Here is a 26819-nt window from a genome sequence, read left to right as displayed (position 1 = left end):
CTTATACAAATGGGTAGAAGAGTGAGAATCCAGTCTGGTTGACCATAAAGAGCAGCAAAGGGTTATAGAGAAAATAAAAGAAGTGCAGAAAAAGAACAGTTGGAAAAAAGTTTGCTGGGAATATCAAAGCTAACAACAAAGACTTTATAAATCTCTTTAAGAAAAAGAAAGTGGCAAAGGGCCATGTGAACCCATTAACAATGGATGCAGGCAGGACCATAGTGGATAATAAGAAAATGGTAGAATTGTTGAATGAACGCTTTTTATTGTTTTGACAAAATAGGAACATATGATCAGGAGTATTCCATTCGGCCTGTCAAGCCTGCTCCACCACTCAATTCGATCATGGCTGATCATCTACCTCAACACCACTTTCCTGTACTATCTCCATATCCCATGTTGTCATTAGTCTCCAGAAATGTATCGACTTCTGTTTTGAACACGCTCAATGATTGAGCTTCTACAACCCTCTGGAGTAGAGAATTCCAAAGATTCACCACCCTCTGAGTGAAGGAATTCCTCCTCATCTCAGTCTTAAATGACCTAACCCTTATCATGAGATTATGCCCTCTCGTTTTAGATTCAGCAGCCAGGGAAACAGCTTATCTACATCTATTCTGTTACACACTGTAAGAATTTTGTAAGTTTCAATGAGATCACTCTTCATTCTTTGAAACTCAAGGGAATACCGACCGAGCTTCCCCAGTCTTTCTCTTCTCATAAGACAATCCTGCCATCTAGGGCTTAATCTCTGTTGTACTCCCTCAATCGCAATATATCCCTCCTTAGATAATGGGAACAAAATGGTACACAATACTGCAGATGAGGTCTCACCAAAGCTTTATACAACTGCAGCAAGACATCTTTAATCTTGTACTCAAATTCCCTTGTGTTGAAGGCCAACATACCATTTGCCTTCCTAATTTCTTGCTGCACCTGCATGCTAAGTTTTAGTAACTCATGAAGAAGGACACCCAGGTCCCTTTGGGCACCCACACTTCCCAACCTCTCACCATTTAAGAAATATTCTATCTTTGTTTTTTTCTACCAATGTGAATAACTTCAGACTTATTCACATTATATTCCATCTGCCAAGTTCTAGCCCATTCATTTAGCCTGTTCGAGTCCTCATGAAGCCTCCTTGCATCCTCCTCACAATTTACAATTAAGGCCTGCCCAGTGTGACGTCCGCACGGAAGGGCTATGCGCTCCCTGTGCGGGCAGGGGGAGGAAATCCCAAAATTGAGAGTGTGCCCTTTTGCGCATGCGCATGGAAGACCGCACTCATCGCCCAGAGGCTAAGTGCAGCCTCAAGGAGATTGGCTGTAAATGTAAAAGAGATAAAAATAGAAAAATAAAATTTCCCTAACATGCTCCCTCTTGTGACAATGTCATATGAGTTGGGACATGTCCATAATTTTTACAAAACCTTTATTAAAATGTTTTAAAGCCTACATGAAACCTCATTGCGCCCATGGATGAGGTTTCATGTTTTTTCTAGTTCCCGCTGGGGGGCCTGGCCTGCCCGTCAACCTTAATGGCCTCAATTGGCCATTGACAGGTCAGCGGGCGCGCAGCTGATTTTGCTGCTGTCCCGCCTTCCTGAAAATTTAAATTGGGTGCAGTGATGTCGGGAGTTCCCCCAACATCACCACGTGTCAGTGAATGGGCCCCCGCTCACTGACGCGTAAAATCCTGCCCTATGAATTCTTGATCGTGGCTATCTGTGCCAATTTGATTTTCCCAATCTACATGAAGATTAAACTCACCCGTGATTAATGTACTGCCTCTTTTACATGCCCTCATTATCTTCTGATTTATTCTCTGTCCTACAGTATAGCTACTATTAGGGGGCCTATAGACTACTCCCGCCAATGTCTTGTTCCCCTTGTTATTTCTTACCCCCACCCACATGGATTCTACATCTTCCGATCCAAGATCATTTCTTGCTATCGTCTGTATTCCATCTAGTACTAACAAAACTACCCCAGGCATATAACTGCGCAAAGGTCAGTGGCAGGTCAGATGATTGGTCAGAATATAAAGAACAACAGGGAATGACTAAAAGGTTTTTCAGGAGGAAGAAAGTAAAGTATCAGAGGAAGCTAGCTAGAAATGTAAAAACAGATAGCAAGAGTTTCTACAGGCTATTAAAAAGGAAAAGAGCAAGTAAAGTAAGTGTTGGTCCTCCAGAGACAGTGGAAGGTTAATGATAGATAATAAGGAAATGGTGGATGAAATGAACAGCTACAGTCTTCACTATAGAAGGTACAAAAAACATTCCAGGAATAGCTGTAAATCAGGAGGTGGAAGGGAGAGGGGAACTTGGTGAAATTACAATCACTAGGAAAGTGGTACTGAGCAAACTGATGGAGCTGCGGAATGACACGCCTCCGGGTCCAGATGGACTTCATCCAAGGACTTAAAAGAGGTGGCTGATGAGGTAATGGACATTCATGACCTTCAGTTTGCTGATAACTGCTGCGTGATGACTCACGCTGTGCAGGACATGCAAAGGATGCTTGACCTTTTCAACGCCTTGTATAAGAGCCTTATCCTGTCCTTAAACATTGCCAAGATGAAGGTCCTTCACCAACCTTCACTGGGCCAGTCGAGCATCCCACACTATTTACATAGATGGAGTGGCTCTGGGGTATGTACAGCACTTCCCTTACCTCAGCAGCCACCTCTCCAAAGGGACTACCATTGATGAGGAAGGCCAACACCGAGTCAACTGTGCCAGCATTGCCTTCTTCAAGCTGTGCCAATGTGTCTTTGACAACAGGGACCTTTGCAAGTCAACAAAGGTTCTGGTTTATAAGCCCATTGTTTGACCATCCTTCTCAACTGCTGCAAAACATGGTCTGCCTACCAATGCCACGTTAAGATCCTTGAGAGCTTTCATCAGTGGTGCTTGCGTTGAATCCTGGGGATCAAATGGGAGGACCGCCGGACTAATGCGTGCGTCCTCCATGAAGCTGCGTCTACCAGCATTAAAGCCCTGCTCCTGCAGAGCCGATTCCGATGGATGGGCCATTGCGCCCGGATGCCTGAAAACTGCTTCCCTCGACAGATTCTCTTCTCACAGCTCATCGTTGGCCAACGTTCAAAGGGTGGCCAAAGGAAAAGATACGCTTAAGATCGCCTGAAAGCACGGAGGCATTAACACCACTGACTTGGAGGAGAACGCTGCTGATCGCCTGGCATGGCACCACATGGCCCATCAGGCCATTTAGTCTCAGCAACTCGACAGCAAGGTGGAACGGTGGTGCCAGAGGAAGGAGAAGGAAGCCAACCTGGGGCTGTGATTTCCATCCCCTGTGCAACAACATGCCCCACTGCGGAAGAACGTGTGCACCCAGGATTGGATTCCTCAGTCATCTGAAATCTCACCAACCCTGATGGACGTCATCCTTGATTTCGAGGCACCGCCGATGACGACGATAACTTTATCCGTTGTTAATTTTCCAAAATTGCTTGGCTAATCTACAGTCCAATAAAAAGAGTAAATGGGGCATTGATTCCCTTGCCTAACAAGAATCTATCTACCTCCACCTTAAAAATACTCAAAAGGTTATCAAGGGTAAATGGAAATGTGGAATTTGAAACACAAACTGGTCAGCCATGACCTTATTGAATGGCAGAGCAGGCTCGAAGGGTGGAATGGCCCACTTCTGCTTCTAGTTCTTATGTTCAAACCTTTCCCTTTGGGTGTTTGTGCCATAGAGGAATGTATATCTGTTGTAGATCATGAAGTATTTTCTTTAATACTAGTCATTGCCCGTCTACTGTGAAATCTTTTGGTGTATTTTCCCAATCCACCATAATCAACTTGTCCCTCATGCCTTCTAAATATTTTTTCTTCAGATTTAATACCCTAGTTTCAGAATGAATTATATCACATTCAAACTTAATGCGAAATTCTATCATATTATGGTCACTATTTCCCAAAGGCTCCTTTACAGCAAGTTTATTAATTATCTCCTTTCTTATTACACAACACTAAATCCAATATAGCCCAATCCCTAGTTGGCTCCTCAAAGTACTGCGCCAGGAATTCCCCCTCCACAGCCTTAGGCTGGGTTAACCAAATCAGCACTATGTGTAAATTGAAGTAGCCCATTACTACTGTATTAGCCACGTTACATGTATCTCTTAATTTCCTGATTTGTACCATGCCCAACTTTAGCACTACAGTTTGGAGGCCTATAAGCAACTCCCACCAATGTTTGCTGTTCCTTGCTGTTTGTTAGCTCCACCACTGATTCCACATCTTGTTCCTTTGATCTATGGTCCTCTTTTACTAATTCTGATCTCGTCCCTTATTAAGAGTGCTACCCCAACACCTTTTAGTTTTTACCTATCCCTCCTAAATGCCGAATGCCCTTGGATATTCAGTTCCCAATCTTGGTTACCCTGTAGCCATGTCTCCATTATGGTAATTGGATCAAACCCATTTACCTCAATTTGTGCATTCAAATCATTAACCTTTTTATGAATGCTATGTGCATTTAGATAGAGTGACTTTAACTCTGCTTCTTTAACATTATTCTATATTCAGATCCTATTTGATGCTTGCCTATGCTTCGCCTGCCTTCTATTTTTGCTTTCTACTTTTCTTCTTTTTACCAGTTTTGCTTCCCTCAAATCTGAGCTCCCTCCTCAGGTTGCCACCCCCTTGTCAATCTAATTTAAACCCTCTCCTACAGCACTAACGACCCCCCCTGTGAGGATGTTAGTCCCTGTCCTGCTAAGAAGCAGCCTGTCCGCCTTGTACAAGTCTTACCTGTCCCTGAACCAGTCCCAATGCCTTAAAAATCTGAAGCCTTCCCTCCTATACCAGTTCTCCAGCTTTGTGTTCAATCGCTTAATTCTCCTATTTCTATGCTCAGCATGTGGAACTGGAAGTAATTGTGAGGCTACTGCTTCTGAGGTCCTGCTTTTCACTCTCCTTCCTAGCTTCCTGAAATCTGCTTTCAGGACCTTATCCCCCTTTGTTGGTACCAACGTGGACCATGACCCCTGGGTGTTCATCCTCCTTCAGAAGAATGTGCGGCAGCCGCTCTGTCACATCCTTGATACTGGCACCAGGGAGGATACACACCATCCCAGGTCTACACCTGTCTGTTCCTCTAACTAACGGATTCACTATCAATAATGATGTTCTCCCTCGCCTATTGTACAGCTGAGGTGCCCGCGATGCCATGAATTTGGCTCTGATTGTACTTCTCCGAGGAACCAACGCCCTCACCAGAATCCAAAACAGAAAACTGATTAGTGAGCAGGACCTCAGGGGACTCCTGCACTACCTGCTTGGTTCTCTTGGACTGCCTGGATGCACCCATTCCCTTTCTATCTCCATGCTCCTAACCTTAGTTTGAGCACTTCTCTGAACAAGTAGCTCTCAGCCTCGGGGATGCGCCACAGTGACTCCAGCCACTGCAATTTCTGCAGCTGGTGACACTAACTGAAAATGTGGCTGCCTAGGTCACCGATCTTGTCCACAACTTCCCACCTTCCCACGTACTGCAGGACATGCATTCCAAACGACTGAGCTGCTCTGTCATGTCTTAATTTTACTTCACTTATGTTAGCTTTATTTCCCTTTGGTTTACTTATATTAATTTTATTTGGCCTTATCTTAATAAACCTTACAGCTATTGACAAACCCTATGAGTACTGATAAATCCAAATAATACATAACACACTTTACGAGTTGCAATGCACCTTACTTAAGGCACCTCTTTTCCATCGTGCACCAAATTCCCATGTGAACCTAATTCGCTACTCATTTAGTCTCCGTCTGAATCAGGCCTAGCCTCCTGTCTCCTCATGCACTCCTTACTAACACTGTGGTACAAGGGAACAACAACAACTACTTATATAACTCCTTTAATGCAATATAACATCCCAAGGTGCTTCACAGGAGTATTATGCAGCCAAGTATGACACTGAGCCACATTAGGTGATATTAAGTCAGATGGCCAAAAGCTTGGTCAAAGAAGTAGATTTTAAGTAGTGTCTTAAAGGAGGAAAGTGAGGCAGAGAGGTGTAGGGATGGTATTCCAGAGTCTAAGGCCTAGGCAACTGAAGGCACAGCCACCAATGGTGGAGTGATGAAAATCAGGAATGGATAAGAGGCAAGAATTAGAAGAGCACAAATATCTCTGAGGGACGTGGGGCTGGAGGAGATTACAGAGATGGGGAGGGGTGAGGAATTTGAAAACAAGGGTGAGAATTTTAAAATCGAGACTTTGCTTGACTGGTAGCCCATGTAGGTAAGCGAGCACAGGGGTGATAGGGGAACAGGACTTGGTGCATGATAATTCACAGGCAGCAAAGTTTTGGATGACCTCAAGTTTATGTGGGATACAATGTGAGAGACCAGCCAACAGTGCATGGAAATAGTCAAATCTAAAGGTAACAAAGGTATGAATGAGGATTTCAGCAGCAGATGCACTGAAACGGGGCAAAAGTCAGTCAGTGTTATGGAGGTGGAATTAGATGGTCCTAATGAAGGCACAAATATGAGGTTGGAAACTCATTTGAAGTTGAATGTGACATCAAAGTTGCAAGTATAGTGGGATGTTGGTTACATCTCGGTAGATTCGGGAAAGGTCCCATTACTTTGGAAGATAGCAAATGTAATTCCATTATTCAAAAAGGGAAGGAGAGAGGAAGCGAGAAACTACAGGCCAGTTACCTCAAAATCTGTAATAGGGAAAATGTTAGAAACTATTCTTAAATTATTATTATAGCAGGGCACTTGGTTAAGCTCAAGGTCATCAGGCAGAGTCAACATGGTTTTGTGAAAGAGAAATCATATATAACCAACTTATTGGAGTTCTTTAAAGAAGTAACATGTGCTGTATATAAAGGGAGACTGGTGGATGTACTTTACTTAGATTCCCAGAAGGCGTTTGATAAAATGCCACATCAAAAGTTATTGTGGAAAATAAAAGCTCATGGTATAGGGAGTAACATATTGGCATGGATAGAAGATTGGCTGGCTAACAGGAAACAGAGAGTAGGCATAAATGAATCTTTTTCAGATTGGCGAGATGTAACAAATGATGTGCCACAGGGAGAAATGTGAGGACCTCAACTGTTTACAATTTATATAAATGACTTGGATGAAAGGATGGATGGGATGGTTGCTAAATTTGCTGATGAGACAAAGATAGTAGGAAAGTAAGTTGTGAAGAGGACATCAGGAGTTTACAAAAAGATATAGATAGGTTAAGTGACTGTGCAAAGATCTGCCAAATGGAGTACAATGTAGGAAAATGTGAAATTGTCCATTTTGACAAGAAGAATAAAAGAGAAGCATATCTAAACGGGGAGAGATTGCAAAGCTCTGAGATGCAGAGGGATCAGCGTGTCTTACTGCATGAATCACAAAAGGCTAGTATGCAGGCACAGCAAGTAATTGGGAAAGCTAATGGAATGTTATCATTTATTGCAAGGGGAATTGAATACAAAAGTAGGGAGGTTATGCTTCAGTTATACAGCGCACTAGTGAGACCACACCTGGAGTACTGTGTACAGTATTGGTCACCTTATTTAAGGAAGAATGTATTTGTGTTGGAAGCAGTTCAGAGAAGGTTTACCAGACTAATACCTGGAATGGGTGGGTTGTCATATGAGGGAAAGTTGGTACAGGCTGGGCTTGTATCCGCTGGAGTTTAGAAGAGTAAGAGGGAATTTGATTGAAACATATAAGACCCTGAGGGGTCTTGACAGGATGGATGTAGAGAGGATGTTTTGTCTTGTGGGAGAATTTAGAACTAGGGGGTCACTGTTTAAAAATTAGGGGCTGTCCATTTAAAATGGAGATGAGGTGAAATTTTTTCTCTGTCGTGAGTCTTTGGAACTCTCTTCTTGAAAAAGTGGTGGAAGCAGAGCCTTTGAATATTTTCAAAGCAGAGGGGATAGATTCTTGATAAACAAGGGGTGATAGCTTATCGGGGGTAGGCGGGATGCAGATTTAAGGTTACCCCATCAGATCAGCCATGATCTTATTAGATGGCAGAGGAGGCTCAAAAGGCTGAATGGCCTACTCCTGCTCCTTGTTTGTATATATGTTCATAGTCTGAAGTAGGTTAACTAGGTCTTTATTAACGACTAGAACTATTTACAAAGATATAGTAACGGTTACAAGCCAGGAGCTTGGGTCTGCAAGCGGCCATGCCTAACACCACACTGACCTTGGATGTAGGTCATGTGCCTCTCACATCACAGTATGCTTGGCACTGTACTCATTCCCCCATTAACCCTATGTGTGCCAGGCCCTTATACTACACCTCCCCCAAAGTCTTTGTACAATGAATTTTAAGTGATTATAGTTTACCTTGTGTCCTACATTGTATTGCTATCATACATTGTTATTACTGTCATATATTTGCATTGTCATTACTACATTATCACTACCCCATCTCTCTGCTTCAAGTTCTTGAATTCAAAGGTTCAGGAGGTCTGGAGGCCTTATAGCCCTCCCATATCTTGTTCGCTTAGGAATGGTAGGCTCTCTCATTACTGGTTCTTTCTATAGGTTTGGAAGTTGTTCTGACATCTGGGTATGTTCTTCGATGTCTCTCCATTACACAGTGGGGACGGGCTGTCTAGGGATGAGGTGGAGACGACTCCTGCTTCTCCTGACTGCGCCCTCTGTGGTGTCAACCAAGTAGGAACAAGTTTGGTCCTCGTCCTTTCTGAAGACAGTACCTTCTCGCTTGAGGTCTTTAATCGAGACCCTGTCACCTGTAATTGTAGCAAATGTCTGGTGCAGTACCTTTTGTTGCAGCATAACTGCTCTCTTGTTCGGATGACGTGGTAATCCTTGATTACCGACCCTGGTATGAGTTTTTTGCCAAACTTGGAAGTTGTCTGTGGAATTTCTTGCCCATCAGGAGTTCGAATGGGGACAAGTCGCATTATAAAGGGGTGGACCTGTATGTGAGCAGTGCTGTAGGGCAGTCCTCATTCTTCTTTAGGAGGCCTTTACTGTATGGACCCCTCTTTCAGCCTCCACCTTTGACTGTGGTTATCTTGGGGAGCTGGTGCGGTGATGGAAGCTGAATGTGATGGTGAAGTGCGTGAAGTACACATTTGAAAATTTTGGGCTGTTATTGGACACAATCTCGTCCAGGATGCTGTGGCTTGTGAACATCTCTTTTAGTGTCTTAATTACTGCCTCTGTGGTAGTCATATATAGTTGCTTCACGTCAATCCATCTGGAGAAGTAGCCCCCCAGTATAAGGAACAATTTGCTATTGAAGATGAACAGGTCAATGTCCAGCCTCTTCCATGGCCTGGTAGGGAATTATGTGGGGTGAGGAGCTGTCTTTGGTCCTGCCTGTGCCATGCACATGCCTGGCAATTTGCAATGGTGCCTTCAATTGCCTTGAAAATTCCTGGCCACCAGACAGCAGGTTGGACACTTGCTCTGCACTTGGTGATGCTCACTGGCCCTAGTGTAATTTTTAAAGGAAGTCTGGCAACAGGGAAACTAGAATGACTCATCGTAGAGGTCATTTATAATCGTAAAGTGTTTTTGTTCGAACCTGGTTTTCATGGTCCTTGTGTTTGCTGAGGCCATCTTTGTTGGCAGTATCTGTGGAAGAGGGCACATTCCTCACTGCGCATTTGTTCCTGGCGGATCAGTTGGAGTTTACTTGTGATTGCTGGCAGATGTTTCCTTGTCAATTGGGTATACGCTTCCAGTTGTTCGATGAGATTGACATCCTGTTTTGTTGAGAGGCCCACTGTGGCCCTCGAAAGTTTGTCTGCTGTTGTCTGGTTTTTACCTTAGACATATACTGTCTCATAAGTAAACCTCACAAGGCGCAGGCGAAATCTTTGGATTTTAGGATGCATCTTTGCTAGTTCCTTCTCGTCCAGTATGGAGACTAGTGACTTGTAACCTGTTTCGATTGTAAACTTGAGGCCGATGGTGTAGTCTAAAAACTTCTCACATGCCCACATGATTGTGAGGGCTTCCTTTTCTATGATGGCGTACCTCATCTTGGTGTCCAACAGACTTCTAGACATGTGGCACACAGGTCGGTAATTTCCAACCTGTTGTTCCTGGAACAAGACTGCTGCCAGGCCTGTGGATGAAGCATCCTATGAAGCTATGGTGGTAGGCAGGACTGAGTTGTAGTGGGCCAGAATGTCGGTGGAGAACAGCATTGCCTTGAAGTGAGTGAAAGTTTGCTCTTTATGCAAGTCCCAGTACCAAGTTTGGTCTTTCTTAAGCAGATGCCTCAAGAGTTCTGTAATCTGTGCCAAATTTGGTAAAAGTTTTGCCAGCTGGTTCACCATCCCCAAGAATCATTGGAGGTGTGGAATTGAGGATGGGGTTAGGAATTCACTGATAGCCTTGGTTTTTTGTGGGCCTGTCGTGATGCCTTTATTGTTGATGATGTGGCCCAGGAATCGAACTGATGTTTCTGAAAACACACATTTGTCATTTAGTGTCAGTCACGCTTCCTGCAGGCACTCTTAAGATTGCTGTGAGTCTCTTCCCATGTTGATACACCATTGCACCATGAACCAATACATCGTACATGCAGCAAATGACCGCTTGAAGGGCCTGCAAAATGGCTGATATTGTAAGTCGCAATATTTCTGGCACCGACGTGATTCCAGAAATTTCCATCTTTCAAAATGAGAAACCAAGATCTTTGACCTCAGCCAGGAGGCATGGCTGTGTGTCTTCAGGGTTTGCAGTCTCGACCTTGTGGATAATCTTTCAGCCTTCTGTATGTTTCAGAGTTTTTGCCTTGCACAGTTTGCCATTGTGTCCAGCCCTGCTGTTTTGGAAAATGCTGAATTCACAGGACATTAAGCTCGCCTGTGGGAGACACTTTGTTCCACAGCTTTTGCATGGTCACTCTGCTGGCCAGTTCAGGTATTGCTTTCTCTGACTTGGAGTATCCCTGAGCCTTTGCTTAACTACCTGGCCTGTGGGTTGGCCTTTGCACCATGATTTATTCTCTCATCTTAAAAAGGTCCTTTACTGTACACGGAGTTCTGACTGTCTAACTATCTGGATTGCCTTTTCCAGGGTTAGATCTTCCTTTGCTTGTAGGAGGCCAGAGAGTGTGTCATCCACTACTTATACCACTATTCTGTCTCTGATGAGTTCTGATTTTAAATCTCCGTACTCGCAACCATCTGCCACCCTTTACAGATCGTTGATGAATGAATCAAAAGGTTCTCCTGGCTGTTGGACTCTCTTATTGAATTTAGCCTGTTTGAGTATTTTATTGCTTCCTCAATTAAAATAAATGTCGAATTATTTGAATTTTGCGGATGATTCATTAATTCCCTGTATTGCAATAATTTTGTTCGCAGTCAGGCTTATCAAATAAAAGCAATGTGTTTACCTGCTCTTCTTCTGACTTTTTATTTAAACCTGAAGCGATATTGAATGTTAATCTTTTCCTTCAAAGCCCCCAATTTTGTGTGCCCCCAAATGTTGCCACATTATAGGAAAGATGTGATTGCACTGGAGGGGGTGCAAAGGAGATTCACCAGGATGTTGCCTGGGATGAAACATTTAAGTTATGAAGAGAGGTTGGATAGACTTTGGGTTGGAGCAGAGATGGCTGAGAGGCGACCTGATCAAGGTGTACAAGATTATGAAAGGCATGGAAAGGGAGCAGCTGTTCCCCTTAGTTGAAGGGTCAGTCACAAGGGGACATAAGTTCAAGGTGAGGGGCAGGAGGTTTAGAGGGGATGTGAGGAAAAACTTTTTTTTACCCAGAGGGTGATGACGGTCTGGAATGCGCTGCCCGGGAGGGTGGTGGAGGCGGGTTGCCTCACATCCTTTAAAAAGCACCTGGATGAGCACTTGGCATGTCATAACATTCAAGGCTTTGGGCCAAGTGCTGGTAAATGGGTTTAGGTAGGTAGGTCAGGTGTTTCTCACATGTTGGCGCAGAGTTGATGGGCTGAAGGGCCTCTTCTGCACTGTGTGATTCTGTGATTGATTTGGGACTTGGGCTAGTCTGAATTGACTTGGAAGTGTGACATTCTGATCCATGGTTAAATTTTTATAAGTGTAGTTTCTGCTTTAAGAGCTTTCTGAATTTCAAGATGCCTTCACCATTCATTTGGAGACAGTGATTTCCTGCACTTGCTGGTTTTGGCAGACTCCACTGCAATGGTGATTGCACTTAGCTTGAAAAAAAATTCTCACTGGTGGCTGCCTGAAACAGCCGCCTGCAGAGTTCTGTTGCTCAGCGCTTATGTTTGATGTCATGAATTAGTTGAAGCCTGGTTTTTGCTTGCCTTTAGCTGGGTTTAAAAAGTTGCAATTCTCCCGTATTATTTAATTAATTATTTTTCTCTGTATAAGAGAAAGCTTGGACCTGTGCTGACTTGGGGATTGGATTTTAGTGATAGATTTTTTCAAACTGCACTTCTGACCCTTAATTATTTAAAGATTTCTCAGGACTTACTGTAGCCTGGAGTTTCAAAAAATTTAGCTCACCCTGCTGACTCTGCATTCTGGGATTTGAAGCTGGACTTCCAAAGGAGCTGCAATGAAGACTTCTGCTTCAGTCAGGAATTTTAAATTTCTGCCTTAAGCTTCCAAGTCTTTCTTTGGAGCATTTTCTTGGCAACTTTTCCTCTGTGCCTCTGCTCCTGGAGCTTTTTTTCAGGTTAGAACACTTTATTGAATTTTTCTTCAGACTTCCAGCATTTCGGTTTGTCTTTGCATTTTAGCAATGTTTGTTTTATTTTCCACAAGCTGCCGCCATGTTGTAGGATGTTGGTTACATCTCAGTAGGTTTTAATGAAGGCTACGTAGTCTGAAGTAGATTATCTATAAGTTTTTATTAACTACTACTAGAACTATTTACAAAGATATAATAAAGGCTATAAGCTAGGAGCTGTCCCCCACGCTTGGGTCTGCATGTGTCTCTTTCCAACAATACACTGACTCTGGGTTCAGGTCATGTGCCTTTTACATTACTGTGTGGGCACTCAGTACTCAGTCCCACTTTAATCCTATTTTGACCAAACCCTTACACTACAGCAAGCAGCCTGTCTCAATCTCAGACTGTTGCCAGGGAAAGGGATGGACTCAGTAGTTGGGGAACAGGAGATCGAAAACAATGGCTTCAGGCTCCCCAACATTTAATGGAGGGAATTTCTGTTTATCCAGTACTTGATATCGGATAGGAAGTCTGTTAATTTAGCAACAGTCAAGGAATTGAGAGAGATGCTGGTGAAGTAGAGCTTGGGTGTCATCAGTGTACATGAAAACTAACACTCTGCTTTTGGATGATGGCGCCAAGGGGAATCATGAAAATAAGGAATAGGAGGGGGCCAAGGACAGACTTTGGAGAACACCTAAGATAACGATGTGGGAACAGGAAGAGAAGCCATTGCAACTGATTCTCTGGTTACAATTAGATGGAGAATAGAAACAAGTGAAAGCACCCCCATCCAGCTGGACAACAGAGGCGAATTGTTGGAGGAGGATTGTGTATCAATGGGTCCAGATAGATCGAGAGGGACGAGAAGGGAATATTTACCTCTGTCACAATCACATAGGATGTCATTTGTGACTTTTATAACAACTGTTTTGGTACTGTGATAGGGCAGAAACCTGACTGGTGGGATTCAAACATGGAGCTCCTGGAAAGGTGGGAATGGATTTGGGGAGTGATAACCTGTTCAAGGACTTTGGAGAGGAAAGGGAGGTTGGAAATGGGATGCTAGTTTGCCAGGAGAGTGAGGTCATGTGTTGTTCTTTTGAGGAGATGGGTGATAATGGCAAATTTAAAGGTGAGAGGAACAACACCTGAAGAGAGAGAACTATTAACAATGTCAGCTAACATGGGGACCAAGAGGGGAACGTTGGTGATCAGCAGTTAGTGGGAGTAGGATTAAGGGAACCTAAAAACAAGTCAAGGGATGGAACTTAGTGAATTTAATATTTCAATAAAATGGGGAAATCAGTGGAACTTAAAGTAGACAAATTTTCAGATCCTTGTGGTTTTCCATCCTAGGGTATTAAAAGAAATAGATGAGGAAATTTTAAATGCATTTTTCATGGTTTTCTAAAACTCTCTAGGTTTAAGAATTAGAATCACAGAATCATAGAATAAACAGAGGGAGACTGTTTGGCTCATCAAGTCTTTTGGATTGGAAAATTGCATATCTCATTTATTACTTAAGAATGGAGGAAGGACAAAATAGGTAACCAAAGACCTGTCAACTTGGAAATAATTTTGGGGAAGTTACTAGAATCTATGATTAGGAAAAGAGTGTCCAAGCATCAGTACATCAAAGAGGATCAGCATGATTTGTGAAAAATAAGTCACATCTAACTAGAGGTCACGATCAGGGTGGTTGGGGATATTGCTTATATTACATTTGATTAAGGTTCTTTCAAGCGATCATTAGCAATAATGAGGCTGCATGGAATTTGTGGTAACCTTGTGATTTGGGTTGGTAACTGGTAGGGGGAGTAGGAGTCAGAGCCCAGAGATAAGGGGTTTGTTCTGTTTGCCTTGATCATACTTGGTTCTGAGCTTTTCACCATATATTAATTACTTGGATGTTAGAATGGAGAGTTGTACATCCAAGTTTGGGAAAAACATTAAAGAGGCACAGTAAGTTGTGTGGGTGGGAGCAGGAAGTTACAAAGGGACATAAACAGACTGAGTGTGCAAAGCCAAGGCAGATGGAGTTCAGCGTGGAAAAGTGTGAAATCATCCACTATGCATATGAGAAAGACAAATGAGAATATTTTCTGATGTACAGGAGTCTAGGAGCTATTGAGGAGCAATAGGATTTCGATACACATGTACACAGATTGCAAAGCTAGTGGAATTATAGAAAGTAATTAAAAAGGAGAATGGAATGGTAATGTTTGCCTTTATCTCATTCAGAAGTGATCCTTCAGTTCTACAGAGCTTTGGCCAGACCCCATCTGGGGTATAGTGATAAGTTTTGGACTTTGAACCTTAGGATAGATTTATCGACCTTAGAATTGACACCTTGCAGATCCAGTAGAATTTGCTAGAGATAGCAGGATATAATTGTAAGAACATATTGTTTATGCTCAGCTTGCTTATGCTTAACCAAGATGTTTGAAGCCTGAGTGGTAACCTTAACCAAGGTGTTTGAAATGATAAAGAATTACAATAGGAAACTATATCCTCTGGCTGGAGAATCCAGAACAAGGGACCATAAGAAAATTAGAGCTAGACCATTTAAGAGTGAAATCAAGAAGCAATTTAATAATGAGGCAGTTAAAATTTTCAAGAGCAAGATCAGTAGATTTTTGTTTGATAAGAGTGCCAAATGATATAGACTAAAGATGGGTTGTTGGAGTTGAAGTACAGATTATCCGTGATTGAATTAAATGGTGAAACAAGCTAAGGGTTGAAGAGCTCACTTGTGTTCCTAAGTTCCTGTGTTCCATGGGACCCATTTTTTTTTTATTGAAATAATCTGTAAAAGATGCTGAAACTTCTGCAAACAACATATAATCTTCCCTTTCAAACTGCAGACATATTGTGCCACAGTGCTTTTAAGAATTGTGACAATTGGTTTTTGCTTTTCTGTTTATGCAAACTGTGTTGTACTCAATAGTATTCACTTTAAGTTTGAACCCAATTAACAAAAACATTGCTGCTCGATATAACTGATGTTTAGAAGCAAGACAGTTTTGAAGGTCTTGCTCACAAAAATCAGACATCATTTTTTAATAGTGCATGCTACCTCAACCTGAACTCATATTTTTGTTATGGTCTTCTCATACAGCTGTCTTTTGGATGCTATCAAATAAGTGACTTAAATGGATTCTAAATTCCAAAATCCTGAATTGTGGAAGCATTGTAATGGAAGGGTTCATTTTAATCTCTGGTTCAATTCATTGTGAAAATTAATAAAACAATGTGATTAAAATCATGCACTTCTAAACTCCATGCCTTTGAGCCTTGCCTCCATGCATCACTCACTGAAAGCAGACAGCGTTTTGAGGCTGAGCATGTGCTGAATACCAAACCAGGAAATACTGTTTCACTGTCTAAATAAGGAAATGCGGTGAAGATATGATGCTATTCAGGAAAACCAGGCACTTTTTATGATTCATTCAAGGGATGCGGGTGTTGCTGGCTAGGCCAGTCTTTATTGCCCACCCCTAATTACCCTTGAGAATGTAGTGGCAAGCTGCCTCCTTGAACCACTGTAGTCATATGGTGTAGGTACGCCCGCAGTGCAGTTAGGGAAGGAGTTCCAGGATCTTGACCCAGCGACAGTGAAGGAACGGCGATATATTTCCAAGTCAGCATGGTGATTGGCTTGGAGGAGTATTTTCAAACGATGGTGTTCCTATGTGTCTGCTGTTGTCCTTCCAGATGGTAGTGGTTGTGAGTTTGGAAGGTGCTGTTTAAGAGGCTTGGTGTGTTCCTGCAGTGCATCTTGCTGCCGCTGTGCCTCGGCGGTGGGGGGATTAAATGTTTGTGAATGGGTGCCAATCAAACAGGCTGCTTTGTCCTGGATGGCGTCAACCTTCTTGTGTTGTTGGAGCTGCACTCACCCAGGCAAGTGGAGAGTATTCCATCACACTCCTGTCTTGTGCCTGGTTGACAGTCTTTGGGGAGTCAGGAGGTGGGTTATTCATTGCACGATTCCTAGCCTCTGACCTGCTCTTGTAGCCACACTATTTATATGGTTAGTTCAGTTCAGTTTCTGGTCAATGGTATCCCCCAGGATGTTGATAGTGGGGGTTTCAGTGATGGTAATGCCATTGAATGTCCAGGAGTGATGGTTAAATTCTCTTTTGTTGGAGATGGCCATTGCCTGGCACTTGTGTGGTGCAAATGGTACTTGCCACTTGTCAGCCCAAGCCTGGATATTGCCCAGGTCTTGCTGCATTTGGACATGGAATGCTTCAGTATATGAGGAGTCGTGAATGGTTCTGAACATTATGCAATCATCAGCGAACATCCCCACTTCCGATATTATGATGGAAGGAAGTTCATTGAAGAAGCACCTGAAGATAGTTGGGCCTTTGACACTCCTACAGTGATGTTCTGGAACTGAGGTGATTGACCTCTAACAACCACAACCATCTTCCTTTGTGCTAAGTATGACTCCATCCAGGGAAGAGATTTCCCCCTGATTCCAGTTGACTCCAGTTTTGCTAGGGCTCCTTGATGTCACACTCTGATAAATGCTGCTTTGATGTCAAGAGCAATCACTCTCACTTCACCTCTGGAGTTCAGATTTTTGGTCCATGTTTGAACCAAGGCTGTAATGAGGTCAGGAGCTTCCATTGCAGAAAACATTTCAGACAAATTATTTGGGAGGGGTGTGGAGGGATAGTGTAGACTGTCCTGAGTACATATATTTTGAAAAAACCTGTATGTAACCTGCTACTCATTTTTACACATGTAATCAACCATAAACAATAGAAAACGAAGTACGCTAGATTCCACTTTGAACTTTCTTTTTTTTAATCAAACAGAAAACACATTATGCAGTGGTGACCATGTCTCTTGGCACAGTCCCTTGGACAACAGTGAATCCAGAATCCAACACATGCTGCTGACAGAGGACCCACAACTGCAACCTGTGCATACCCCCTTTGGAACAGTTGCATTTCTCCAGGTACTGGCTCAACCAAATAATTTGTTCCAATATTGATCATGAACTCTGCAGTTCAAAATAGCAATGTTGTCACAAAGATCATGAATGATTTTATATACTCCTTTCCTTCCCGCGCCCCCCACCGACTCCTGTGTAGTTGCAATGCTTAAAGTTTGAATTGTAAGACGATGTTCATGCTTCAGTTGAATGTTTTGTATGAAACCTATTCTGCCAAAACAAGTGTGACCTTTCAAATATTTGAGAAAGCTGGGACAGTTGTCAACTTGCATTTCTGAGATCACCGGAATTTCTATCCATTTCTTTTCTTTGTTCCATGCTTGCCTCACTATCATTTTTCAGAAAAATAATCTAGCTGTTGAATTATATAAAATAGTTATCAGAACAGAGGCTTATGTTTTCCAAAACATTCGAGGAAAATATTGATTTGAGTTCTAGTTGACTTTCATTAAGGTGATTAACTAATTTTTTTAACCATAGAATCCTAGATATAATTAATTTTCTTTATTACCTGCTTTCATATATCTTTTAAACTCCCCAAGATTTTTTTGTCAGTTTCCTTGCTTTAATGTATTCTACTCCATACTCAGGAGACCTAAGGACAATAGTTTAGATTAACATGTTGTCTTTACTATAGAAAATGCCCCAAGGGAATTTGTGAGGTGGGTTGATGGAAATAAAGAAATGGATTAATGGAACGGAGACCAATATACGATAGGAGGTGACCAAAAACTTGGTGAGAATGGTAGATTCAGAGTTGGCTTTTCAAGGTGGAGAGGGGTTTTGAGTGTAGAGCCGAAGTGGCTGAAAGTTTTGTCCCTAATGATGGGGTAAAAGGAACATGAGACAAAAAAGGCAAAGAGTTGGAGTACCAAAGGATATTAGAGGGGCTACAATGCTGGAAGAGTTTGCAGGGGAGGAGCAAAGCCATTCAATGGTTTGAAGATTTTTCATTTTTTCAGGGGATGTGGGCATCACTGGCAAGGCCAGCATTTGTTGCACTTTCCTTCTTGATTTGAGTTGCTTGCTAGGCCATTTCAGAGGGCAGTTGAGTTAACTACATTACTGTGGATCTGGAGTCATGTGTAGGCCAGATTGATAAAGATGCCAGAATTCCTTCCCTAAAGGGCATTAGTGATCCAAATGGGTTCACACCATTACTGAGACTAGCTTTCAATTCCAGAGTTATTAATTGAATTTAACTTCCACCAGCTTCTATGATGGGATTTGAACCTGTATCCCCAGAGCGTTAGCCTGGGCCTCTGGATTACTAATTCGATGACAATAATACTACGCCACTGCTCTCCCCCTATTTAAGGGATCTTCCCCCTATGAAGATGAGGATTTTAAATTTAATATGACATCTGACATAAATGTATGTCAGTCAGAACAGGGGCGGTAGAGAAATGGACTTAGGATATCAACAACTGGATTTTGGACATGTTGATATCAATGGCTAGGAGTTTGTAAAGAAGGACATTAGAGAAGTTGAGCCTGTAAGTGGTGAAAGGATGAATAAAGGTTTTGGTGAGGATGAGATACTTTTGGATAGAAAATTTATCAGTTTGAAATAAGTGGCCAGGCTGGAGTTGGGCTCAGAGCTGTGCTTGTGAATGGCTTGGGCAATTCATTTGACTTTGATTTTTAACTTTTGTTCACTTACCACTTGAAGAGCACCTGCCCTTTGCCTGTAGCATGGCTAAACTGGAATTTGCCATGTAGAAAATATAGGGCTTAAAACATTGTGGAACCTTGCTGCCTAATCTTAGGCTTTGAATTTTGGTAATACTATTGTAATCAAGAGGCATGTGGTTAGGTCCACTTTGGCTTTTAGAACAGCAGAGTTTTGAATGAGTTCAATTATTGGTGGTTAGTAGATGGAGACCACCCAGGAAAGCATTAAAATAGTTAAGTCTGGAAGTAACAAAGGTATGGATGAAGTTTCAGCAGCAGATGAACTGAGGCGGGATGGAAACAGATGACGTTATGGAAGTAGAAGTAGGTAGTTTTGGTGATGGAGCGGTGTGGTTGGAACTTGATCTCGGGTCAAATTGCACGCCAAGGTTGGGGAACAGTCTGCTTGGGCCAAAAACAGTGATCAGGCTGAGGGATGGAGTCGGTAACTAGGGAACAGAATTTATGATGAAGACTGAAGATACCGCTGTGCTCGCTAACCATTGGTCGTCAGCCCAAATGATAAAATACTCCCCTGAAGTGTCAAGAATATTAGGGAACTTATGCCCAGTTGCTAGATTCCAAAGTTACTTGGAAATTCTATTATTGACTTGAAATTTAAATGAAAGGTCGTATGTGGCTGAAGATTTAATTTGAGAATATTGTGAACTTGTGGGATTAAATGTGATTTAGCTTATTAAGTTCGTAAGGTTTATTTTGTTGGTTGTGTGATCAATTTAGGTTGTGATTTGTTGAAGCACTAATGCATAGCACCACAGAGTGGTGAGATGTGGGTTTTCATCCATGATCTTTCATTACTGCAGGGAAGCAGATCAGAGGCTCACTTGGAAAGGATTGGGAGCCAGAATGCTTCCCTTATACATGCAGCTGTTCACAATTTTTATGCTTGTATTTGAAGAGACTGGCAGAGGTTTACTCCCAGTTTCTCTTATTGGTAGGCTTTCAGCAGTTGCCCATTAAAATGTTGTTTGGCACTGGATGGGGGCTCCATTTAAAAAAAATGCAAATATGAAGATGAAAACAGTGTAAACTTTAGTTTTGAAGTTCTTGAACTTTAAAAAAAAAAAAGGCTCAAAAGTAACTGGGTTAACCTGTATTTAGCAAGAAATTATCATGGTGTCGCAGAAATTGGGCTATGCAGTTTATACAAACTTCTTAGCTCTTTTAAGACTATTTTGAGTTGTGAAACTCTTTTTAAATGCAACATTCTAATTCCTAATAAATGTAATCATCATTAGATAGCCAGGTTTGATCACCTGTTTGAGTAAAACGTTGATTTCTCCAATCCTATTACATCTTCAATTGCATGCAAATTAACTCCTCCACTCTCTGTACTTCATGAAGAGGTGGAAGCTTGGCCTAAACAGCCAAGTGGTTATGGTACTGGGTTTATAACCCAAAGATCAAGAGTTCAAATCTCACAATGGCAAACTATGAAACAATGAAGAGGTGGACTTGCAAATGAATGTAGTTTGGTATCCATCTCTTCTCTCTCCCCTCTCCCAAAATTGAAGAAAAGGGTTCTGTTTACTTAAAGCCAAATTGTACAGAATTAATACTATGTAAATGATAACATTGATGTCCAATTTACTGATTCTGAAACTGTGCACTCTAAACCTGTGTGCTGTAGCAACATGTATTTTTAAAGCATGTGTGCTCTAATGAGCTTTCTGTAGATTTTGTAACAACTTGCTACAATTTTCAATCTTTTTGAATGCAGGAGGTATATAGGAAGGAAGAATGTATTAGACCTATTTTATTTATCTTGTTTCTAGAATAAGGTAAAATAAAAATATATAATTTCATAACAGCATTATTCAAAAAAAGTCCTAATAATGAAACATTATGCTTTTAATAAAATTGTATGCTGTTATGAAATTTTAAAAGATGTTTTCAATTGCTTATGTTTGTTTTTGGCATGTCATTCATGGCTGTCTGGTAAACCAGTCATCTATGTATAAACTTAAATGTACTCTAAGCTTAATCAATGATTTTAAAAACAATGAGCATTGAGATTCAAGATATTGTTTATCAAGAACATTTTTAAAACTGAAGATTTTTTGTTTTCAGATAATTTTCTTTAAAAAGTCTTCAGCCCCAGGAATCCTTTTGATTATTTTTGTCAAAAATGCCAGTCAGGTTGTCTGGCATTGCTGGGGTTGATTTGTTAGTGAAATTTGAATATATTTATGTTTACTGCAGCCTTTCACTTTGAACTTCTTAGATTTTTTAAAAAAATGTTTATAGACCTAATGTTGCAAAAATGGCGGATTTGCTTAGCTTTAGATTGAGGTTGTGGTAAAATTCAAAATACCCTTATTCATTGTTAGAAAATTAATTCCAGTAAAGTTCCTACTGATGTCATTAATCCAGCATAGAATATTGAGTACCATTTTGGTCATTCTGATTTGAGAATATTGTTTAATTTTGCCTTATTGATATGTTCTTGTACAATGAAACACTTGAGAAATTGTACAAGTTAATTTTTTTTTAAATTTCCAATCCTGATCAGATTGTTGGAGTTTGTACAGAAGAACTTCAAGCAGCTCAGCAGTGGAATGGCCAAGGGATTTTGGAACTTCTCCGGACTGTTCCTGTGTAAGTAATTTGTAAATCTTTCATCCTCAATTTGCAAGATACAGTATACGGAGCCAGAGAAAAGTGAAATTGATTATTGTTAGACTAAGAGATTTACTGAAATGGATAGATTTTTGGACACTTAAGAGAATCTGGGGATAGGGTGAGAAATAAAATTGAGATAGATGATTAGCCAGGATCTTTTTGAGTGGCAGAGCCAGTTCAAGGAGCTCTAAGGCCTACCTTGGCTCTTTTTTTTTGTGCTCATAGGAAAGTATTTACCTATTCCATGTGAAAATAAATTTGGTTCTGGATTTTTATTTAAACAAATTCTGTAAACAAATTTGTTGTGTGCATATTCTTTGTTTTTTAGCTTCTACCTACAGTTCAGGACTGCCCACCATCTGGAAGAATGGGGTGGGTGAATAGAAGAATGAGTTTCATATAACACTCCTTTTAAGAAACTTTTGAATTTCGATCAGATGATTTTCTCCCACTCTAATGTCAAGAGGCTTTGTTGTCAATAACAATTTTAGTTTTTTTCATTTTTATTTTTGTTGTTGATGCATAGACTTTTTTTGCTGTTTTTGATCTACCAGTATTTCTGTGCTGTAAAATTAACAGTTTTAAAGTACTCCTGTATTCAATTCTGGTAATTTTGTAAATACTTTGAAGTATAGTTTATAGTTTTAAATTTTTGAATAATGTTACCGTACTATCATCATCTTGGATAATGCAAATTTTATAATTATTGGTACCTCATCATTGACCCACTGGGTGGAGCTGTTGTAATTGACTAATCTTTGCCTTCCTTAGATACCAGCTTCCAGATTCAGAATCTGTATTGAATATCAGGTATCATTCCCAATGACAAATCAATACTGTTAGTGTTATCGTTCTGTATCCTGAAACAGCTATTAGTTATAAGTTTATGCAAGCTATATTTCTGGCATTGCCATATCTTGTCAGAAAATTTCAGCAATAATGTAGCCAAGTGGGGTGATTATAGTAGTTCATATGGTGTAATCCTCATGAAGGAATAATGTTCTTAGATGAATTTATCCTGTTTAAAATTATCATCCTTTTGTTTAAATCTCTTTATGGCCTCACTCCATAACCTCCTGCAATCCTACAACTCAACTCATCTTTCTTTACCATCTCACCCCTCCCCCGATTACCTGCCCAAACTCAGTATTTCTCTTGTACATATTCCCCCTTCATTAGCCCCACCATTGATAGCAATACCATCTAGGTTCTATGCCCTGAAATTCCTTTCCTAAGCCTGTGCACTTCCTTAGAACCTAATTGAACAAACCTTTAGGAACCCTTACTAATATTTCTCTCTAAGGTTCCATATCCATCTTTGTCTGATTACGCATCTAAAAAGCACCTCGAGATTTTTGATGTTAAAGATGCTATACAAATGTAACTCATTGCTATGATAAGATCCTGACTTTAGGGAGAGATTTACATTTTTTCAAAGAATGAGGAGCATCATATATATCAGACAATCTAACATTTTGTTTGATTCTCTACATCTTGAATTTCAAATCACTTATTTGGTACCTAAACTTAAGAGCAAGCCCCCTGGCTAGTTGAGGGACTTACTGAGCTTCTTGGAAAGAAGGAGTGAGGTGAAAATTATCTGTATTCACCCATCCTGATCTATGTATTTATCAGTGATGTATTAGATAGTATTGCAAGGCACAGGGAGCATGTCTTTTGGAATTAGTGAAGTATTGATGATGCTGGTAGACTTACCTGAGGATTTAGTGCATTCTTGACCATCTTGATCAATGAGCAAACCAGTCTAATATGATGGTGAATGCTTAGTATTGATTTGCACAATTGAAGACAAAATCTTGAAACTATTGACCTGATGACGCAAGAGGTAACTGCCTCAGTTATTGATTTATACCTGGTATTCTGGGGAGGCTATACTCTCTTACTAAATTCTTCTGTTATTCATCTGCTTTTCTCTCTTTTGCAACAATATATTGTGTTAAGTATCTTAATGACAATTTTTGTGTTATACTAAAGGATTATCTTCTATATTGAACAGCACAGTTAACAGGAACCTTCCCATACAAAAAAATCTAATGTTTTTGCCTTCAAGTCAACAGCCATGTCCTAGAATGGGACTGCCAGTTGTCATGTTCAACTGAAAAGAGCAGTAGTGGCAAATCCAAACAGTGTACATACAGGCCATGTTTATTCTTTTAGGGTTTAGCTGTCGGTAGGCTAAATTGGGCAGTGGGAAGATCTGTAGCTAGGTTGGCAAAGACATATTTGAAAATGTAACATACGCAGTTCTCTTTCATTACAAAATCTGCTATGCAGCATAAATGGCAAAACTGAAAATGGCAATAACAGCTGCTTTCATTGGAGGGTAATGAAATGTACTGTATTGATGTGAACGGGAAACATTTTTAACCAGTTCTTAATTTAAATCTTTACTATGATGCAAAACGGAACTGTGGGAATACTTCTTATTTGTATTGGTATTCTAGTTTAGTTTGTCATCCTTTTATCATGTTAAATTAGGAAGCAATCCATTATAGGGCAACCTAAATTTTTATTTAAATTCTGAAATTTAACCAGAGAAGGAGTAAAAGATTATATTTCCACATTTCTAGTGTGAAAATTAAGGATCAGATTTTGAGGGCCTGATACCTAAAGATCTTTAAACCAATTAATCAGCTTGTTAATGAATCTGAGGCCTGGGCAGTTTACACTGTTGCAGATCTTGGACTCCTGAAAATTCAGTAATTATTGGACAAAGGACCACTGCTGTGATTGAATCAACAAGAAGTTGCCTGGGAACATTACTTAAGGGATTGTGGGAATTCTACGAAATCATGCTTCTGTTTAAACTATTGTCATATCCTGGCTCATAGCCAAATAAGTGAGTGTTTATATGATGCTGCTAGTTTGAAAAGTGGATACCCAAATGTCGTACAGGCTGCATACTGGATTTATTGCAGCATGCACTTGACAACGTATAGTGTAAATGCAGACCCTACCAAGCAAGTTCAAAAGCTTCACATAATTGTTATACTTGCTGTTTCATGAAATCGGTTTTAATTAACTTGTTTGCTTTTGAGTATTACAATAAACATGAGATAGATACCAAGGGATTACGTATGGATATCTAAAGTATTATACATTGCCTTACAGTGCAGGTGGCTCTTGGCTAATCACAGACATGCGAAGAGGAGAAACTATATTTGAATCTGATCCTCACCTGCAAGTAACTATTCACTTGTATCAGCTATGTTTTTCCTTTTTCTCTGATGTTACACTTGCCCAAAAAACATTTTAAAATTCGTGTGTTAGCTGTTTAATTCAGAACTTGTACGTGGCACACTCCTTCCACTTAGAAGTGGCAATTTTGCTTTATTTTTTTAACTTGTTAATAAATCCTACTTTGGACAATAATAGTTCACAAAAGAAATAGTAACATTCCTTTCTTTAAATGGTAAATATATTTTGACACTGTCTTTGTTTCCACTCATTGCACACCCACGGCAGCAAGCTCTCCATTACCCACTCCTGACCAAGTGCCTATACTGACACAGTTCAGATGGAAAAAAATATGCGGAATCACAGGAACCAGTCTTTGTTCATCATTTTGTGATGCAATATATTGGATCCCAGCATCAATCATAAGTTTTGCTTTTAACATTGGGAATTTTTTAAATGATTTTATGAGTACAACCAAATGATTCACTAAGTTAGGGAAAGGATATTGCATTAAATCTGATGTTTAACACGTTCTCCTTTGGACAAACTAGGTTGTTTTCATTGTATTTTAGAATCTAACCATAATTTGGATAAATTGTTTACTTTTTATTGAGGGAGTAGCACTTTTGAAGGCAAATACATTAATGTGCAACAGATTTAATATGCAGGACATAATTTTTCAGGACCATTGCTTTACAATGAATCATCTTTAATACAAAACACATTAGAACTGTGTTTTCTATAACTAAAATGTAATGAATCATCTGAAATTCAATTGTTGTGATTCATGCGATCAGAAACATATTTTACTTAATTTATTTTTATTACTCCCCCCCCGCCCCTTTTAGGAAAGAGTGGACAAAGGCATAGAGACTGATGGCTCAAACCTGAGTGGTGTGAGTGCAAAATGTGCTTGGGTGGATCTAAGCCGTCCGCCAGAAGATGAAGAAGATAGCAGGAGTATTTATCTTGAGATGCAACCAAGACGTTTGTCAGATAAAGGTAAACCTTGTGGTAGCATTGGGGCCTAGGCAAAAGGGTAAATAGGGTGGTCAACAGGACTTTAAACTAGAAAGTTGGGGGGAAGGGAAGGGTAAAACTCCAAGAAGTATGACTAATGGGAAACAAAGCAGCAGCTTAGCCTGTGGTGGGGTGGATTCAACTTTATGGAAAATTATGAAAAACTGAAAAGAAAGGAGAACCCAGGAGAGGCTCTTAAAGTGTCCAGAACACAAAATAGGACAGAATGTTTGGAAAGGGCTAGGAATCTAACTTCAAGCACATCAGATAAAGGGACGACAATGAGAAGGGAGACGGGAAATACAGCACTGAAGGTGTTGTGTCTGAATGCATGCAGTATACGAAATAAGGTAAATGAGTTTGTGGCGCAGATTGAAATTGGCAGGTATGATGTGGTGGGCATCACGGAGACATGGCTGCAAGGGGATCAGGACTGGGAGCTAAATATCCAAGGATATACATCCTATCGAAAAGATAGGCAGGTTGGCAAAGGGGGTGGGGTTGCTTTGTTAGTAAGAAATGAAATTAAATTGATAGCAAGAAACGACGTAGGGTCAGATGATGTAGAATCTGTGTGGATAGAGTTGAGGAACCGCAAAGGTAAAATAGCCATAATGGGAGTTATGTACAGGCCTCCGAACAGTAGT

The 26819-nt window shown here is 40.7% G+C and overlaps 1 protein-coding gene across 2 annotated transcripts in view; it reads left to right on the top strand.

The window, feature by feature from the left end:
- Positions 1–26819, top strand: part of sufu (suppressor of fused homolog (Drosophila)) — a 176607-nt gene that overhangs the window by 87481 nt on the left and 62307 nt on the right. The window contains exons 4-8 of one of the 2 annotated variants that reach the window (XM_041210161.1): positions 17498–17640; positions 21845–21930; positions 22726–22764; positions 25087–25159; positions 26001–26154. In XM_041210161.1, the coding sequence (XP_041066095.1) occupies positions 17498–17640; positions 21845–21930; positions 22726–22764; positions 25087–25159; positions 26001–26154 (495 nt within the window). The remainder of the gene's footprint in view (positions 1–17497; positions 17641–21844; positions 21931–22725; positions 22765–25086; positions 25160–26000; positions 26155–26819) is intronic. The other variant, XM_041210162.1, reaches the window with a different exon arrangement.

The sequence above is a fragment of the Carcharodon carcharias genome, chromosome 17 (genome assembly GCF_017639515.1).
Source record: "Carcharodon carcharias isolate sCarCar2 chromosome 17, sCarCar2.pri, whole genome shotgun sequence".
Lineage (NCBI taxonomy): Eukaryota > Metazoa > Chordata > Chondrichthyes > Lamniformes > Lamnidae > Carcharodon > Carcharodon carcharias.
Note: the sequence above shows the minus strand (reverse complement) of the source record. Positions and strands in the feature narration are given on the sequence as shown.